Source organism: Hippocampus comes, unplaced genomic scaffold (assembly GCF_001891065.2).
Source record: "Hippocampus comes isolate QL1 unplaced genomic scaffold, H_comes_QL1_v1.1 scaffold78, whole genome shotgun sequence".
NCBI classification, from domain to species: domain Eukaryota; kingdom Metazoa; phylum Chordata; class Actinopteri; order Syngnathiformes; family Syngnathidae; genus Hippocampus; species Hippocampus comes.
In genome coordinates this window covers 2,402,666-2,419,592 of record NW_017805798.1, presented here as the reverse complement: position 1 = coordinate 2,419,592, position 16,927 = coordinate 2,402,666, and the positions used below count along the sequence as shown (strand labels likewise).

The 16,927-nt window shown below is 43.5% G+C and overlaps 2 protein-coding genes across 3 annotated transcripts; one reads left to right on the top strand and one right to left on the bottom strand.

Moving 5' to 3' along the window:
• Window positions 1–498: 498 nt before the first annotated feature.
• ido1 (indoleamine 2,3-dioxygenase 1) lies at window positions 499–5,224 on the bottom strand. Of its 2 annotated transcripts, none has more exons than XM_019885423.1 (10): window positions 4,980–5,224; window positions 4,427–4,522; window positions 4,231–4,350; window positions 3,195–3,313; window positions 3,083–3,097; window positions 2,895–2,994; window positions 2,364–2,481; window positions 2,220–2,271; window positions 1,455–1,603; window positions 499–1,377 (listed from the first exon to the last, which is right to left on the bottom strand). In XM_019885423.1, the coding sequence occupies exons 1-10, from the start codon at window positions 5,067–5,069 to the stop codon at window positions 980–982; spliced, it is 1,257 nt and encodes a 418-aa protein (XP_019740982.1). In that variant the 5' UTR covers window positions 5,070–5,224; the 3' UTR covers window positions 499–979. The 2 variants fall into 2 exon arrangements, with proteins under 2 accessions (XP_019740982.1, XP_019740983.1); XM_019885424.1 differs by having other exon boundaries at window positions 4,427–4,518; window positions 4,980–5,066.
• Window positions 5,225–7,486: 2,262 nt separating this feature from the next.
• Window positions 7,487–16,191, top strand: rhobtb2a (Rho related BTB domain containing 2a). The gene is made up of 11 exons (XM_019885797.1): window positions 7,487–7,923; window positions 9,733–9,932; window positions 10,047–10,152; window positions 10,224–10,409; window positions 10,813–11,753; window positions 12,094–12,212; window positions 12,545–12,695; window positions 12,779–12,867; window positions 13,041–13,146; window positions 13,620–13,832; window positions 13,998–16,191. The coding sequence occupies exons 1-10, from the start codon at window positions 7,862–7,864 to the stop codon at window positions 13,823–13,825; spliced, it is 2,166 nt and encodes a 721-aa protein (XP_019741356.1). The 5' UTR covers window positions 7,487–7,861; the 3' UTR covers window positions 13,826–13,832; window positions 13,998–16,191.
• Window positions 16,192–16,927: the final 736 nt, after the last annotated feature.

Sequence of the window (16,927 nt, the reverse complement as noted above, 5' to 3'; positions counted from 1 at the left end):
GGTGAATTCATTCATTCATTCATTTTCCGAGCCGCTTATCCTCACAAGGGTCGCAGGGGGTGCCGGAGCCTATCCCAGCCGTCTTTGGGCAGGAGGCGGTGGACACCCTGAACTGGTTGCTAGCCAATCGCAGGGCACACAGAGACGAACAACCATCCGCGCTCACACTCACACCGAGGGCCACTTTAGAGTGTTCAATCAGCCTGCCATGCATGTTTTTGGAATGTGGTTGGAAACCAGAGTACCCAGAGAAAACCCACGCAGGCTCAGGGAGAACATGCAAACTCCACACAGGAAGGCCAGAGCTGGAATTGAACCTCTGCACTTTGAGGTCGACGCGCTAACCACTGGACCACCAGGCCGCCCACTGGTTTGGGGAATTGAAAAGTGTAAATTGATCCTCGTTTTTGGCTGGCGAGCAGGCTGCGCCCCCTCCCGCAAAGGAGAGTTTCCAGTTAGCCCATGACCCCAAATAAGACAAGTGGAACAGAACATGCATGAAGGGAAATGAATGTAATTTATTTACCTCATAGGGCAAAATATAGCTATAATTTTGAGTTTAAATGAAATTGCAAACATCTTTGGTCGTTTTTCACTTCATTTGAACTAAATCCGTAAATGACTTCCCAAGAAGTTTGGGTTCGGTAATAACCTATTGTACAAGTTTTCCGGGATCCATCTTCACGGATCCGGACAAGACAATGTCATTTTGGGATTCAAGTTCAAATAGAGGAGTTATAGTTGGTGAATTGAAATGAGCGTCACAGCAATGTTTTGAATTATGGTTTGGACGAAATAATGCATATCACTCATGCCTACGCGGCGGAGGCTTGTTGACAGGCACAACAAAACGTGAAGCGCGCCAAGCGCATAAGCTAGTACGTGGCCAAAAGTAATCTTTTAAATGACATATAAAATCGCGGGCTGAGTTATCACTTGTGATTTACCGCTCGTTTCATGAGACGTCGCTGACACCGCATCAGCTGTTGTGCTTCATCGCTTTGCTTGTTTCGGGCAGCAGGGTGTCTCTTGTTTGATTCCGCACAGTCTTTAAGAAGCTCATGATATCAGTGCCGCCGGTGCCCCGTTCCTGCAGCGCAACGGGGGCCTTGCCGATCACCCCCGCTTCTGCCTCCCTGCTCTGGTTCCGTCGCTGGCGGGCTTTAGAGGCAGGGATCGTGATGAAGCGAGTGACCACGGTGATGTGATAGCTGCGCAAAGCCAACAAATGGCTGACGCATTCCTGAAAGGCCTCGGTTAGCTGCTCGCTGGCATGTTGCTGCACAAACGTCCTCAGCGAGGGTTGCAACGAGATGTCCCGGATGAGTTGTCGGTGAGAAGGTAACATGTAGTTCCTCATGTTTGTTAGAAAGGAACCTGCGTGATCAAAGTGTCGTCACACACACAAAGAGGGCCTAAAATCAGTCCATAGAAAAATGGGGCGCTTCTCTTACCACTTTTGGTCTCATGTTTAACTCCCAGAAGTTCATCGAAGCAGTGTAACAAGCTGCTCTGTGCCGCACTCCCTCCAGAATACTCCATCGGCTCCGTCCGGACACCTTCATAAACCAGACCTTTTGGCATACATGGGTTGCCTTTCCATCTAGGGAAGCATGTCCCAAAAAACAGTGAATTAAAAGGACTACATCCCCGCCCTGTTCAAATGCGAGGTTTTTGTGGTATCAAAATAATGAAAAAAATAAAACGGGAGAGAAGAAATAAAAACTAAATTGAGATCAATTTTACTTTTTCTCTTGGAATTTCTTGAAGAATTGAGTTGAAATGATTGGGCGTAATTTATTTGTACAGTCAAACCTTGGTTTTCGAACGTCTCTGTTCTCGACCAAATCGGTTTTCGACCAAAAACTTGGAGTTTTTTATGCCTCGGATTACGACCGAAAATCAGTTCTCGACCAAACTGAGCGCACTTGAATGCGCCACTTGACTCCTCTCGCCTTCCTTACATGAGGAAGTGACGCTTCCTCGGGTAGACAAGGAAATGACGCCTCCCTTGTGAGCAGACGTGTTCAATAAAGTTTTTTTTTTTTAAAAAGAGCGTGGTTTCGGTTTTCGAACAGCCTTTTGGAACGGATTATGGTCAAAAACCGAGGTTTGACTGCATATACCTGTACCACAAAAACCTGCCATTTGGACAGGGGTGTGTCGACTTTTTATACGCACTGCCACCCCAAACGGGCTGCAGCAAGACATCAAAATACCCAGATAGGAAGATCCTCATGATGCCATAGAAGACTAACGGATCCACGTGCACTATGTGAGATAAATACAGTGCAGAGCAATGAAATAAACACGTCGGTTCAGGGGCTAAGAGAGTGATGATGCTTTAGACTTCAAGAAACTACCATGCATTTGTTTGAGGCAATCCACCATGCTCTCTATAGACTGGCTGATGTCTCTCAAGGCTTTGGCCACAGCGTTAGTATCACCACATCGGACGCCATTGATCACTTTAGGAATGCTCTGAAACATGGTCACAATACTACATCAGAATCGTGTTGCCTCCTGGATTTGAAGTGATGCTTTTGCTACACCATATGGACCCAAGTATTGAAACGGAAATGGTGAATTGATGGATGAATCCAAATTTTTCATCACGTTCTTGTCAATTCTGTTTCCGATTGTGTGGAAAAACTTGACCACCCCGACCACAACAGCAAAACATTTGCGATCATACGAATAATGTTTTTTTTCTGAAGTCTCACAGACACGTCCAAAATCTGGAAAAGTCTTCCCAGAAAAGTGGAAGCTACGAAGAAGGTGACCACCAAATTATTTCTATTCCATTTGCACTTTGCATCGATGAAACGTCCCAATACTTTGGTCCATATATTCTAACTTTAAGTTTAAAATGCAAACACTGACTACATCTTCACCCTCAGAGCAGGAATTGCTGCGAGCTCCACCATTAACGTGACAATGAAGAAGCCTCGCACATTTTCACCACCGGGAATGCTGACCAACAGCTCCAAGTTCCTGCATGAAGTTAAATCAAAGCTTCAGTTGACTTTGCACGCCACCGAATGCAACTGTAGCTCATGTGAGGATTTAAAAATGTACTCACTCTATTTCTAACAGCCTGTTACGGGAATTGACAAAAAAACAAATGGAACATTGGTCGATGAGAATTTTTAAAAGATGCAACAAAGATGTGCTCGGAAGTTATTTGGCTTCACCCCTCTGGATCCTTCTTGCGCCAGTTCGCTAGCACCGCGTCAGCATGGGTGAGAATTGGAGGAAGTCCTAAGCGTTGGGACAGCTCCCAGAATGGAACGGCCAGAGTGCGTGGCAGCATCTTGGAGGGAGATTTTGCGCAGAGAATATGTATCAGCCTTCTTGTAAGCCTCATTCGCATTTTCACATCTGAGCTGTAACAGATCCACCCATCCATTTCCCGGCCTATTTTTTAACACCCAGAACCCGGTGAAATGCGAGATTGACTGCTTTCACACCGTGACATGGCCTCCCGCCTTCAGATCATTCGATACGGGATGACGTCGGCGCCGGTTGTCTTTCTGGTGTGTACACACGAAAGCGCCAATTGCTTAAATGGGTCTCGGTTGCCAAACTTGACACCTCTGTCCCGCCTTTCTGGAATTCCTTACACACAAGTTGCGTCCAGTCTATGTTACGTCTCTCGTAATACCTCGGACCGCTGAACATTTCCAAGGTTAACTTTGGCTCCCCGTTTTGTGACAGTGCCGTTCATACAGGCAGGTTCTATAGCTCCAAAAAAAAAAAAAACATTAGCTAACTCCAACTTAACAACATCAGCAGTGACCTATGATCGACTGCAGCAAATTAAGGACTGGAAATAATAATTGTGTGTTGGTATTAAAGCTAAAACAAAAAAAAAATGTGCCATGTATCCTGGTTTAAGATGAGCACTTATGCCATATCATTGGAAGAGAGCGTATTGCTGTGCGTAGGTAGAGCGCTCAGAGCCGTCAGGGCAGCTGGGAGGGATTCGTGTACATATTGAAGACCAAGACATTTTTTGGGGGCAACTGTGTGTGGTGGGCCGACTTATATTGGTTGCCTCTTGTTAAAGCCCCTCTGGAGTCTGGAATAAGATGCAAAAAACATCAACAACATCAACAAAAAAGCAAGCGCAAAGTTGATCCTGTTGCATCGCTTCTCAAAATGGGGTGCTGGGACATGCAGGGGTCTAAAAGCCATAAGAGAGAAAGAGAGAGAGAGAGAGAGAGATACCTCGACTGTGTCGCTCTCACCCTCCTGCCAAACATATCCCATGGTCATGACACCGAGGGCTAGGTGGGCTAGTCGAAGCTCCCTATGCCTCTGCAGGTACTGGATGCTCAGTTGAGGCATCTGCACGGATACTACACTGAGCCATGACTCCATAAACCCGATGAACTGGCTTTGTCAATTCATGGAGCCCACTCACCTTCCTAATTTGGGAGCGCAACTCATGTGCTTCAACAAGTTCTGGGACTCGCTGGGCAATGTCCATCCATGGTTGGTAGTAAGGTGGAAGTTCTTGCTTTGGACACGAATGCCGAACAAAATGTACTTTGTTAGAATCGGGAATAAGGGTTAGATGATGGCTGAACACACTCAGTTGCTCCATTGGGTAACCTGGCATGTGCTGTTTCGAAAAAGGTTAATGCAAGAGTGATTTTTTTTTTCTTTTGAACAGACGCAGCCTTTTGAAATAAAGTTCAAGACAAAGCAAACAGCAATGATGCCAGAATTCGGCTTCTCCCGGTCAGTTTGTCTAAATCAATATCACTAGCTATGAATTCAGTTGTCTCGCTGCTATGTGAGCAATTTTGAGTCTTATCTAACAGGAAATTTATACGAAATGCTTTTTTTCACTTGGATATCATTTGACATCTACCAGACACCGTTTACTTCCAATCTGCAACTTCTTAATGGCTACGTTCACTCGATACAGCATGTCAAAGTGGGGGGAAAACACCACAGGCATTTAAACCTACCAGAGGCTCTGGTAAAACGAAGCCCAGGTCCTCAGAGAAATGGTACACGTCCAGAGAGAAAGGAGCTGTGGAGTCATTGTAAGCAGCCATTGACAAACTAAGACGGCAAGAGTTCTGCAGCACTCCGAATGCCTCACAAGACCGCTGCCTGTGTGGACTCCAGCACAGAGTTCACATCAGCGTCAAACCCCGATCGTCAATAATTACGCAACGGCAAAAGTAAAAGAGACCCTCTCGTTACACAATGACACGTCAAGAGTGGAAAATCAGTGCATATGTTTCATTTTCTGAATATTTAAGGGGGAGAGGGTTGGAGGGGGGGGCTTTTTCCGCAGGCATCCGCAATGAGAGATAGAGTGCCACATCGCATCGCATTAGTTGTGCCAACTTGTACTGAATCATCCTGCTTTCACTTCCGCCCAACCTTATGTCATCTGTGATTTATTTGTACAAGTACTTTATGTGAGATTCTTCTTCTTACGCCATTATTTCCCAAATCCTTCTTCCTCAGCATGAAGTTAGTTCTATTATTATTTTTTTCCTCTTTAATTTCATGTGTGTCCCTTGAAACACCAAATATGCGGTATACGGGGATCCTCAGTTTACAACAGAACTCCCTTCCAACGACACCCTCATAGCTCGTTTCCATATGTACATCAGTTACTCTGGTTTTTATTTAGCCCCCAAAAAATGTCTGATGTAATTGCTCAGCGTCCATGTGATCCAGTAGCCGGAATGTTTTGTTCTGGTTGTCTAGCGGGCGAAGAATGGATCTCTGCGCAGAAAATCAATTATTGAACAATTACCCTGTCTTTCTTTAATCTAGACAATGAGTGATTGTGAAGCACAACGGTCTGGGTTACAAAAGAGAAAAAAAGCAACAACAAAAAAAACAAAAAACAACGAAAAACTTAGGTCACAAATGACAAACAAAGAGGTACTGTTGTTTGGAAGGTACGGGAATGACCAAACGAAAATCCAACTGGTCAAAAGTGAAGTCAAACAAGATTTAAGGCAGCAACTAAAGCAGCATGCAGTACAGTACCTTGCTGCACCTATACCAAACAAGGCCTATTGCAAAAAAGGCAGAGGAGACGCCGCGACCCAATTTACCAGACGAGTCTTTGGACAAAGGAAAATATCGTAACCAGCAGGCAGAAATATAGAACATGACAAAAATTATTAACCCTTTCAGGGACAGTGGTGACTACAGTGGACACCTTATCACGTTAAAAGGGTAAGGGTGCGTGAAAGGGTTAATCTGTATCTTCACCCTGTTGATATTTTTGGGATCAGATCATGGATGTATAATTAGAGCTGTATCAAAGATAATGATGCTCAAATCATCGCTGGGATTGGATGCCTTGCAAGGATCATTTTGAACAGCACACCTCAAGTTCAAAAATGCTCGTTACCGGAGTTGTAGTTTGCATGGATTGCAACTCGATTTTGAATTATATTAATCGCTCGTGCGGGCCTCTTGGATAATTTATTCTGATTGGCGGTCTGCTTCGAGGCAGTAAAAAACTTTATTATTCTGTTTGCGTACTATATGTTCCTCAAGAAGGATTTTTTTTAAAATTTAGTCTGTAGCTATGCAGTTATATCGAGTGATATCCTTTGATCTTGGTGCTGCCTGTGTGTAATATTGAAGACAGTTTTTTCAAGCATTTGCTTAACGGACGTGAATGGAAGGGACACAGCAGCGGTTTGACGATAACTAAAGTGTCAGCATCACCTGGTGGCACAGACTCAACATTGCAGCAGTAATTCTGAAACGGCTTTCCACAAAAAAAGTACAGTATTTTCTATTTTACAACTAAAAGAGAGGTTTTTATTGTTATGTATCCTGTTTAACGTAGTAGTCGTTTTATGTAAAGCAGCACTTGAACATAGCACGAAGGATCTTTCTATGACAATGTCAATGTAAATCTACCACGAATATGAGCCATTTACTTGCTATTTTTTTGTTGGCGAGACTTGTACACACTGACGTCACCTTGTAGGCCGTTACACATACAATTTGTTTGAAGAAGGACAGTCTTCTCTTTGACTATTCGTCACGTCTACGCCTTTCATAATCAAATGCCGTTATAAATAGCCATGTTTGAGAATGTGCTTTGTTCATCGATCGGGCTGAGCTGAGAGAGAGGTCTGGGAATTGAGGCTATGTTCAAATCTCGGAAGCCGTTTTACAACTGCAAACTCCCTTGTTAAGATTGTGCGTTATGTTTGAGTGGAATTTTGGAATAAAATCCCATATTCGAACACTTAGGCCAGCTATTACAGCTTTTATATATTAGGTCCAATGGTGGTAATAAATGTTGTATTTTATTATTATTATTATTATTATTATTATTATTATTATTATATTAGCTGGTAGGCTACCTGACATAACTAGTTTGTGAACCGTCGCAGTAGTGTGTTTGTTGAGCTTAGTGTTAGCCAAGAGCATTATGTCACAATGAGCTGGCATGTGATTTCCAAAGCACCCCGCAGAGACCGATTAAAGAACATGTGCTGCTCTTTCTAGGCCACCGAGGATCCGTGGAATGAGATTGATGGCACTTGAAAGTGGATCACCGTTTAGTATTGGACGGGTCTAGCTCCCCCCTCTTTCTCCTGCCTATTATTAGCCACGGAGGCCGAGTGCGTGGAGGTGGACCGGTCCACATGACGGTCACGGTTGCAGCTCCGTGCGTTACCGGAAGGCGTGATCGAATGAGTGAGTGAGTGCTTGAGCTCGGCGTCCTCGGCAGTTGGAATTATTTTGTGTTATTACATGTGATCCAGCCGAAGTAGACTGTTTTTGAAGCCTTGACCACTTCGCCCACGAAGATGAGGTTAAACAGGGGTTGTCGCCAGGTGCAAAGCCGCATCCGATGGAGTCGTGCTTTGTGTCTCGTCCCTCGACCAACCCCATGCGGCACTTCCTCGCCTTACGGTAAGCAGGAAGAAGGAAGAGGCGGAGGGCGTGCGTGTGTTTATTTTTATTTTTTTACCCCTGAACGTTGTTGTTTTGATTGTCTTGCGGTGGCACCAGATAAACATGGCAAAGAGTGCATGGCGTGGGTTACATAACGCGTAATGCAGCACAGCCTCGCAAAGCCTCGGTTGCGTGGAAATGGCATTGTGATCGTCTTTGACGTGCATCGTAACCTCCCCACAATATTCTGCATTATCATTGAATCAGCACGGAGTTCATCTGCCTATTTATATAGAGCAAAATATTGAAAAATATAGGCGGGATGTTTGGATTGAGTCGTAATAGAGGCCCAGGGCACGTTCACTAAAGGAAATGTTTTATAATGGATGGCACCTTCAGTGAAGTCAAGATTTCAATGAAGACCGTTTTTTATGAATGGGTGAAGATGCTTTGATCCCTGTGGGGAAAAAAATCAACAATGAGGAATAAACTTGTAAACAGAGACGCTATCTGTGTTTTGAAGGTGTTGAAATGGAGGAATACTGTCATGAACTGAACAGAAGAGTCCCAACGGATCTAATTCAGACAAAAATAGCACCATTGACAATGACTAACCTAAACCGCCCTCACTCTGGTTCTTTCATCAGAACAAGGACTGTCTGTATGCTGTCCTCACAAACATGAGTTACACTCGCTCTCTATTGTAGCCTGGCCGCAATCTCCATTTAGCAGCACCCGAAGCTGTGACATAAAACGAGAGGCTACAGTTACCTTGGAAACCACTCCTGGCTCGACAGCCACCATTTTCCAGATGCACAAATAATCAGTTTATACAGGATGTTACCCCCAGGCGATATAGTAGATGAGCAGTTAGTGCATCCGGCTCACAGTTCTGAAGATGGGGGGCCTTTCTGTGTGGAGTTTGCTTGTTACATATTTTACACAGTGTGCAACCACATTGTAGCAGTTTCCCCCAATAAGATTTTTAAATGGTTGTTGTACAGGTTACAGCTCACATTTCATGGTGGTAAAAGTTTTGAAATGACTTATCTTGGTATATATTTTTTATCTATACTGGATACTTTTTAGACACATTAAAAAAAAAAACATGGTCATGATGGCCACGGTGACATAGAATGTCTCTGACTGATATCCTATTGTTCACCTACAGTTCATGACATAATGACTTATCTTGGTATATATTTTTTATCTATACTGTATACTTTTTAGACACATTAAAAAAAATGGTCATGATGAACTAGAAACTGAGGACACTGTGACATAGAATGGCTCTGACTGATACCATATTGTTAACCTACAGTTCATTACACACACGCACACACACATAAAACCAAAAACACATGAGAGCAAACAAAACAACAGAGAGCAAAAAACAAAAATCCGATTCTAAATAAACCCAATCACAAAATGTCAAAACCAAAAACACATGAGAGCAAACAAAACAACAGAGAGCAAAAAACAAAAGAAAGCAAACACATGCAGATGTGTTTGCTTTCTTTCAAAAATCCGATTCTGAATAAACCAAATCACAAAATGTCGAGTCTGAGATTTATGCATCTGAGGATTTGTCGACAACTGCGTTGCAAAATGTAAACGAGCGCTTTCTATTTTTGTCCTGCTTGTCCCCTTTAAATACTAAATTGTGACATCACGACAAAGGACTTGTGAATGGGAAGTCACGAAACCATTCACCGCTCGCTCTGTGTGCAGAGTGCGCAAGCGGAGGCACAATGTCTCCTGTCCACTTCGATCCAAGGATTCCTCGTGCGCTGATGCGACAATCTGCTTTGGTCTTTGTTCCGACAGGTCGCATTTGACAGATTCTGATATGGACTATGAGAGGCCTAACGTTGAAACCATCAAGTGTGTGGTGGTCGGAGACAATGCCGTGGGAAAGACCCGCCTTATCTGTGCCAGGGCCTGCAACGCCACACTCACTCAATATCAGTTACTGGCGACACACGTGCCCACAGTCTGGGCTATAGACCAGTACAGAGTCTGCCAGGAGGGGAGGATGCTGACCCATCACATCATTTTGACTATTTGAATAAATAAACCTTTGTGGTTACTGATTCTTGATTGGGAAATGTATGACTCGATGACACAGTTGATCTTGTTTAAGGTTTTGGAGCGCTCCAGAGATGTCGTAGATGATGTCAGCGTTTCCCTCCGTCTCTGGGATACTTTCGGAGACCACCACAAGGACAGACGATTTGCATACGGCAGGTGAGGATGAAGAAAATTTGTCTTTGAGCAATTCACATCAGTTTTTATTCAAGCATTTTTCTCGGATTCAGGTCCGATGTGGTGGTACTGTGCTTTTCCATTGCCAACCCGAACTCCCTGTATCACGTGAAGACCATGTGGTACCCCGAGATTAAACACTTCTGTCCCCGTGCGCCCGTCATCTTGGTGGGCTGTCAGCTGGACCTACGCTACGCAGACCTGGAAGCAGTGAACAGGGCGCGGAGGCCTTTGGCAAGGTATGAGGCATCCGTAGAACAACATTTAAGACTTGGAATCATGATTATGTCGACGGATGGGCAATTGTTGACGGCTAATCACGGATATTAAAGCAATGAGGTCACGCCATTACCCAAAAGCAATTGATGCACTCACTCAGATTGCTCTGATGTCATCTTTACCTGACAGCTCAATGACTGTTGAAGATATGAAAAGCCAACTTCCTGAATGCTATTGATCTGATTGTTTGCAGCAAAGATTTGAATATATGTGATGTATTGAACTGTACGATTATTAATAGGTGTATTGCGATGCACTCATAAATCCTATCGTGATTTTTGTGTCGTGTCAAAAACTAGATAAAAATGATCACGGACTGTAATCTGGCAGAGTCCGAGTTTAATTAATATTTATGCTTTTCAGACCCATTAAATCCAATGAGATACTGCCCCCAGAGAGAGGCCGGGAGGTGGCTAAAGAGTTGGGAGTGCCGTATTACGAAACCAGTGTTGTTGCTCAGTTTGGAGTCAAGGACGTCTTTGACAACGCCATCCGAGCTGCGCTCATCTCCCGCCGCCACCTCCAGTTTTGGAAGTCTCATCTCCGAAATGTGCAGCGGCCGCTTCTGCAGGCGCCATTCCTGCCGCCGAAACCCCCGCCGCCTATCATCACTGTGCCGCCGCCACCGACGACCACAGAAGAGCACCCAGTCGGTCTTCTGGAGGACCCCCACTGTGCTGATGTCATCCTGGTGCTGCAGGAGCGCCAAAAGATCTTTGCGCACAAGATATACTTATCGACATCCTCCTCAAAGTTCTATGACCTCTTCATTATGGAAACGCAAAACGAGGAGAGCGAACGACCCTCTCGCGGTCCCCTCTCGGGCCGAGAGCTGCTGATGCGCGCCGCCAGCTTCGATGTGTGCGAGAGCAGCGACGAAGGAGACCGGGCCAACCTGCGAGCCTGCACCAGTGACGGAACTCTGAAAGACTCCGAGGGAGGCCGTCGGGGACGCTTGCTTTCCTCGTGGAGCCGAGCGTTCGTCAGCATCCAGGAGGAGCTTGTGGACGACCCCGTCACGTACAGCCCCAGGCCCATGACCGTAGTACACATGGACCAGTCCATGCAGCCGGGACCCTTTCGAGCAGTGCTTCGCTACCTATACACGGGCCAGTTGGACGAGAACGAGAAGGAGCTCATGCACATTGCGCACATCGCTGAGCTGCTGGAGGTGTTTGATCTACGCATGATGGTGGCAAACATACTCAACAATGAAGCCTTCATGAACCAAGAAATCACCAAAGCCTTCCATGTACGCCGAACAAACCGGGTCAAAGAGTGCTTGGCTAAAGGAACCTTCTCTGGTAGATACGAAATCTGTTCTATTATCTTGCCAACGCGAGGCAAATCAACACAAAAACACGTCCCACCCCCCTCCCCCCATTCTGATCATATTGTCTCCAACATTAAAGTCCCTGGAACGTGAAAATATGATCATACGAGGTTGGTTGTTGTAATCTGATTGTGTCCGAATTTAGCAGACATGCACAAGGTCAATAGCACAGTCATTATGTCCGAGAAAACAGTCCAGCCAAATTGCGCTTTTGGCAAGATAAGGCAGTTGCCCCGTCGCTGGCGTTACTGAGTTTGCGTTTCGTGACCTGAGTTCAAAGAACAAATTGGCGTGTCATCTTTGTCGTGCAGATGTAATTTTCAAGTTAGACGATGGAACCATCATGGCCCACAAGCCTCTGCTCATCTCAAGTTGTGACTGGATGGCAGCGATGTTTGGTGGACCTTTTGTGGAGAGTTGCACAAAAGAGGTAAGATGGAAGTGTGCTATGAAATGGGACTGCACTTCTTTCTGCCAATTATCACCAATTCTACTCATGGATTTTACTGTTTCAAGATCCTGATGCGATTGTAATTACTGGCGAATCAAATAGGGCACACCACTGGAGAAAATTTCGCCGCTCAGCCGTGTGCTCAATGCGGACAATGTCATTTAATCAGAGGCTTGCAAATGTGTGGTCATCGAATTACCCTGACTTCCGTGCTTCGGTTTTCAGCTGGGTAGAAAAGGGAAGGATTTATGTGCATCGCTTCATATGTGAGGTTGAAAACCCTCTGATTATCTTACTCATGGGTCTCCAAGGTGCTGTTTCCCAACACCACTCGCAGCTGTATGAGGGCCGTGCTGGAGTATCTTTACACGGGCCGCTTCTGTTCTCGCACGGACCTGGATGCCATGGAGCTCATTGTTCTTGCCAATCGTCTCTGTCTCCCCCATTTGGTTGCGCTTACAGGTCATACATTTACATATGCAACGCAGTTTTTGCCAGACGAGTTAATGAAAAGCTTAAATGACTGGATTTAACATTTCTCGTAGAACTCTACACGGTAACGGTGCTGACAGAGGCAGCCATGATGGGAGCCGACATTGATGGCGAGGTTTTGGTGTATCTGGACATGGCCCAGGTACTGTGACACTCCGATCTTCATAAACCAGAGGAAGTCATGTCTTGTGGAAGGAGGCATTGCTGTGTTGCCCAGCTGACCATATTTGTACTGCATGCTAGTTATGAAGACGGCTGCACGTGAATTAAAAAAAAAAAAAAAACACAATAATTGATCTGTTTATGTTGTGCTAGTTCCACGGTGCCCAGCAGCTGACTGGCTGGTGTCTTCACCACATCTGCACCAACTACAACAGCGTTTGCCGCAAGTTCCCCAGAGACATGAAGGCTAAGTCCGCAGGTAACCGGCAACCGAAACAGCCGAACCCTGCATACTCAAGGATTCGAAAATTCATCGTTTTTTTTTTCTTGTTTTTTTCCCAGTATTTTTTCCACCATTTTCTACCTCTTTTTAATAGTTGTTCTAATTTGTCTGTTTGTATAAAGAGACCGTTCATATTAATTAACCCTTGCAGATTATAAGACTGAATATATATATATATACTTCTGAATGCCCATTGGTAATCTTGCGGTCCACGTTGTGTGCCATTCACTATCACCGAGCATTTGATTGGTGAATGGTAAAGATGACTGATATTCGCACTAGCCTTCCTCCATCGAGCCAAATCCATCCATCCAACCAATTGTTCGGATTCGGATCGTGGGTGATCATGATCCGATTCCATCTGACTTTGGGAAAAGAGGATTGGCTTTCACTTGATGATGCGGAATGACTACATCCAATCATGCAGTCATTTTCCATTTCCAATGCAGACAACCAAGATTACTTTGAGAAGCATCGCTGGCCACCAGTGTGGTTCCTGAAAGAGGACGACCACTACCAAAGAGCTCGGAAGGAGCGCGACAAGGAGGACTACCTTTACCAGAGGCGCCAGTGTAAACGCAAGTGGCTTTTCTGGAACCTTCCTTCATCCCCCAACTCAAACTCTTCTTCTTCTGGTTCATCCGCTGTCATCTGAGCAAGTGGTAAGACTATGCCCACAATGCGGGGGAGGGGGTCCGCGACGATGTGAAGACGTACAACTAACTATCGACTGCGGCCGCACAGGTTTTTCCTCCTGTTTGTTTGCGTTCCAATATTCACCTTTCCAATATCGGCTTAACGTGTCCTTTTTCTTCATCCATTGAAAGGATTTCTTGGTGCCCACAGGACTGAAGTGTCAATCACCCCAAAAAAAAAAAAAAAACTCTTCTTGCAAATGACCCAGACTTCAAAAGAGAATACAAGCAGTAAAAAGAAGTATTCAGCTGTACGATAATGACCTTCATCCAACCAAGTGCTGCTTATCAGCTGCAACAACCAGCAAATCAACACACAACCCGAGTCTCAGAGATAAAGCACTTTGCCCTTAAGTGTTTGTACAATCGACCACACAATGAGTACAGTCTGTCATCAACAACGGGACCGTCGCTTATCCGCCATGTAAACAAGTTTGGTGTCTAAATGTGACACTGTCGGCATGTGTGTTCGTTTTCTTGAATGTTTGTATTCACCTCGCAGAACTAAAAGTGAGTCTGGATAATGCTCAGTATTTATGATGATGTGTCGTGATCTTGTCCGTGTCCTCGCAAGGGCTGTCGTTTACATGAATGCATTCATTGTCCTGAGACACAAGAGATGATCTTTACTTTCAAACGTCAGACACACACACACACACACACGCACAAAAGATCAAATCACATCACTTATCACAAGGGATGGTGAAAAATAATGATTTATCCGATTAGTTGATCGTTAATACCTGGCTAGCTCGCCTTTTCTGGACTCTTCATCACACACGAGAACCCTCTCTTTGAACATTACAAGACAGGAAGTATGGTGTCATTGAAAGCTGCCACTTCCGGGGAAGGAAAGATTCAAGTGGGATACGAACCGATTTATTCCCAGACAGGGATGTATTGCTCATTTTTGGTCATTTCTCACACCTTGCACTACAGTGGATGTTTGACATGTTTTGTGTTGTGTGTGATTGTAGGCTAGACTGCGGCATTACATTGGTTTGCAAACATGATGTTGAATGAACAAGGGAAGGATTGTAAAATTGTACATTGAATGTTAGATTAAGCGCGTTGATGTAATGCGCAGTTTCCTTATTGTTGTGCACTGCAGGCAGTGAGCGGGACAGCATGCTGTAATGGATTAATACGTTACAGAATATAGACGTGATTAATTGTTTATGTGCAGCTACTTACCGTTGTGGAAAAATGACCCAATGAATCATTTCGATGGCCTCCAGTCACATCGATATGATATACTGTAGTATACTGTAATTACAAAGTAGAGATGTTTAAATTGGACTTACATTGCAACAGGGACACATTACTATGAAGGTTTATTCAATAGAATCAGTAAAACACATTTTGATTTTATTTTTATAATGAAATATTTGGAGTCGTAACAAGATCTGAAAACCGGAAAGGGATATGAATCAAACGAGTGTGTCAACCGATTACCTGCTTGTGCCGTACTCCATAAGAAAGAAAAAAAAAAAATGGAAAAAAGTTCCCCACCACTGTTGTACATTCAAAAGAATTTATCTCCTCTCTCATAGCAACAAAAATATTTTATGTTTCAAATAAAAGGGAAAAAAAAATTGCTCCTAAAAAATCTTTCACGTGCTTTTCATTGAACAGCAACAATACTGCATGTGAAATTCAACGGAGACTCGACATTGTTAATGAATAGTTAATTAGCAGAATACAAAAGTAAGAGGGATGGATATTTTCTTTCCCAGTGGTGTGTTTTCAATCATAAACATGCATTGAATGCCTCGCCGTTTTGCTTTTAGAGAACCTTCTGCTGATGTTTTGCATCAACGACACCTCACGCCTTAATGTACAGTACAGTGTCCGTGTATGGTATTGAATGTAAAGTAGTGTTACTTTGTTGGTATCAATGTTCATATTTCAGAATGTGGATGTCAAGCAAGTGGTGTGCAATTTGAGTGCTTTAGTTTGAACTCGGCATATCTTCTGTAATGCTCATAACACAAAGCAAATTTCATATTCTGGCCAAGATAAAGTGAAGTAAAAAAAAAATTGTTTGCAGCATCTAATGAAAGCAGGGATATAAAATTAGTTTGTTCCATTGACGCCTGAATTGTTCAAGAAAAAAAAATTAAAAAACAGCGTGACCGTGGGAAATTACACTGGAAGTCAAAATTGTAAATAACTGCAAGCGAGATGATCTGCGTATTTAAATAAGGTTTTCTACTGTGCATATTGAAGTTTCTGACTTTGAATCTACAAATTTGCACTGCTTTGTAGTGAAAAGTTCTATTCAAATGACATGAATCATCAGACATGTAGACACCATCAGGTAAAATAAAATTAAAAAAAAAAAAAGATAATCAAATTCATTCTAGGGCCCTTTTTTTGTGTTTGGGTGCTAATATCCCCGCTGCAGAGAAGCACAAACCAAAGGGAGCTTAAGCAGCACCAGGAATATCTAAATATCGATATGCTGCACAATCACTATTGCATAGTTTAAGAGGCCTTGTTTGGAAATTCAGAAAAAAAAGAAACTTTAAACAAAAAATAAAGAACTTGAATGTTTTGTCAGTGTTCCAAGCCTCGGTGACGTTTTCCTTAATAAGTCATCGGATGGTTTTGGTTCTCAAATAGCTCTTTGTATTGTTTTATTGATCTGGAATTCTGTAGCATGTGTTCTTGAAAATATGTAAATAAATTTACTACATAAAACAATGCAGTGTCTGTTGCAGTTTGTATGTACAGTATGATGATATTCTTTGATATAGAGGTCACAAGACACTTGAAACTTCTTTCTATAAGACCAAAAACGTTTGAGTGCGGCCATACGGATTCTTGACCGCCTTTCTTTTCATTGTGTTATTATTAATTAATGGTTTTAACTCTTTTATATGTCTGATTTTTACTTTATGCACAGTATTTTGGATGCAGATATGGTGTTTTTAAATTTCTCTTCAAATGAAATAGAGTTGAGAAATTAAAACAATGGTGTTTTTAAATTTCTCTTCAAATGAAATAGAGTTGAGAAATTAAAACAGAGGCAAGCGAAAAAGAAGAGGGTGCTGTGACAA

What these genes read in the sequence shown, in the direction of transcription:
- ido1 (XM_019885423.1), bottom strand. Translation starts at nt 5,069, where the DNA reads ATGGCTGCTTACAATGACTCCACAGCTCCTTTCTCTCTGGACGTGTAC. An exon ending in TCGTTTTACCAGAGCCTCTG is followed by an intron (nt 4,523 to 4,979) that starts GTAGGTTTAAAT and finishes TCGTGTCCAAAG; the next exon opens with CAAGAACTTCCACCTTACTA. An exon ending in CAGCAATTCCTGCTCTGAGG is followed by an intron (nt 2,482 to 2,894) that starts GTGAAGATGTAG and finishes ACCATGTTTCAG; the next exon opens with AGCATTCCTAAAGTGATCAA.
- rhobtb2a (XM_019885797.1), top strand. Translation starts at nt 7,862, where the DNA reads ATGGAGTCGTGCTTTGTGTCTCGTCCCTCGACCAACCCCATGCGGCAC. An exon ending in TGTATCTGGACATGGCCCAG is followed by an intron (nt 12,868 to 13,040) that starts GTACTGTGACAC and finishes ATGTTGTGCTAG; the next exon opens with TTCCACGGTGCCCAGCAGCT. An exon ending in CATGAAGGCTAAGTCCGCAG is followed by an intron (nt 13,147 to 13,619) that starts GTAACCGGCAAC and finishes TTTCCAATGCAG; the next exon opens with ACAACCAAGATTACTTTGAG.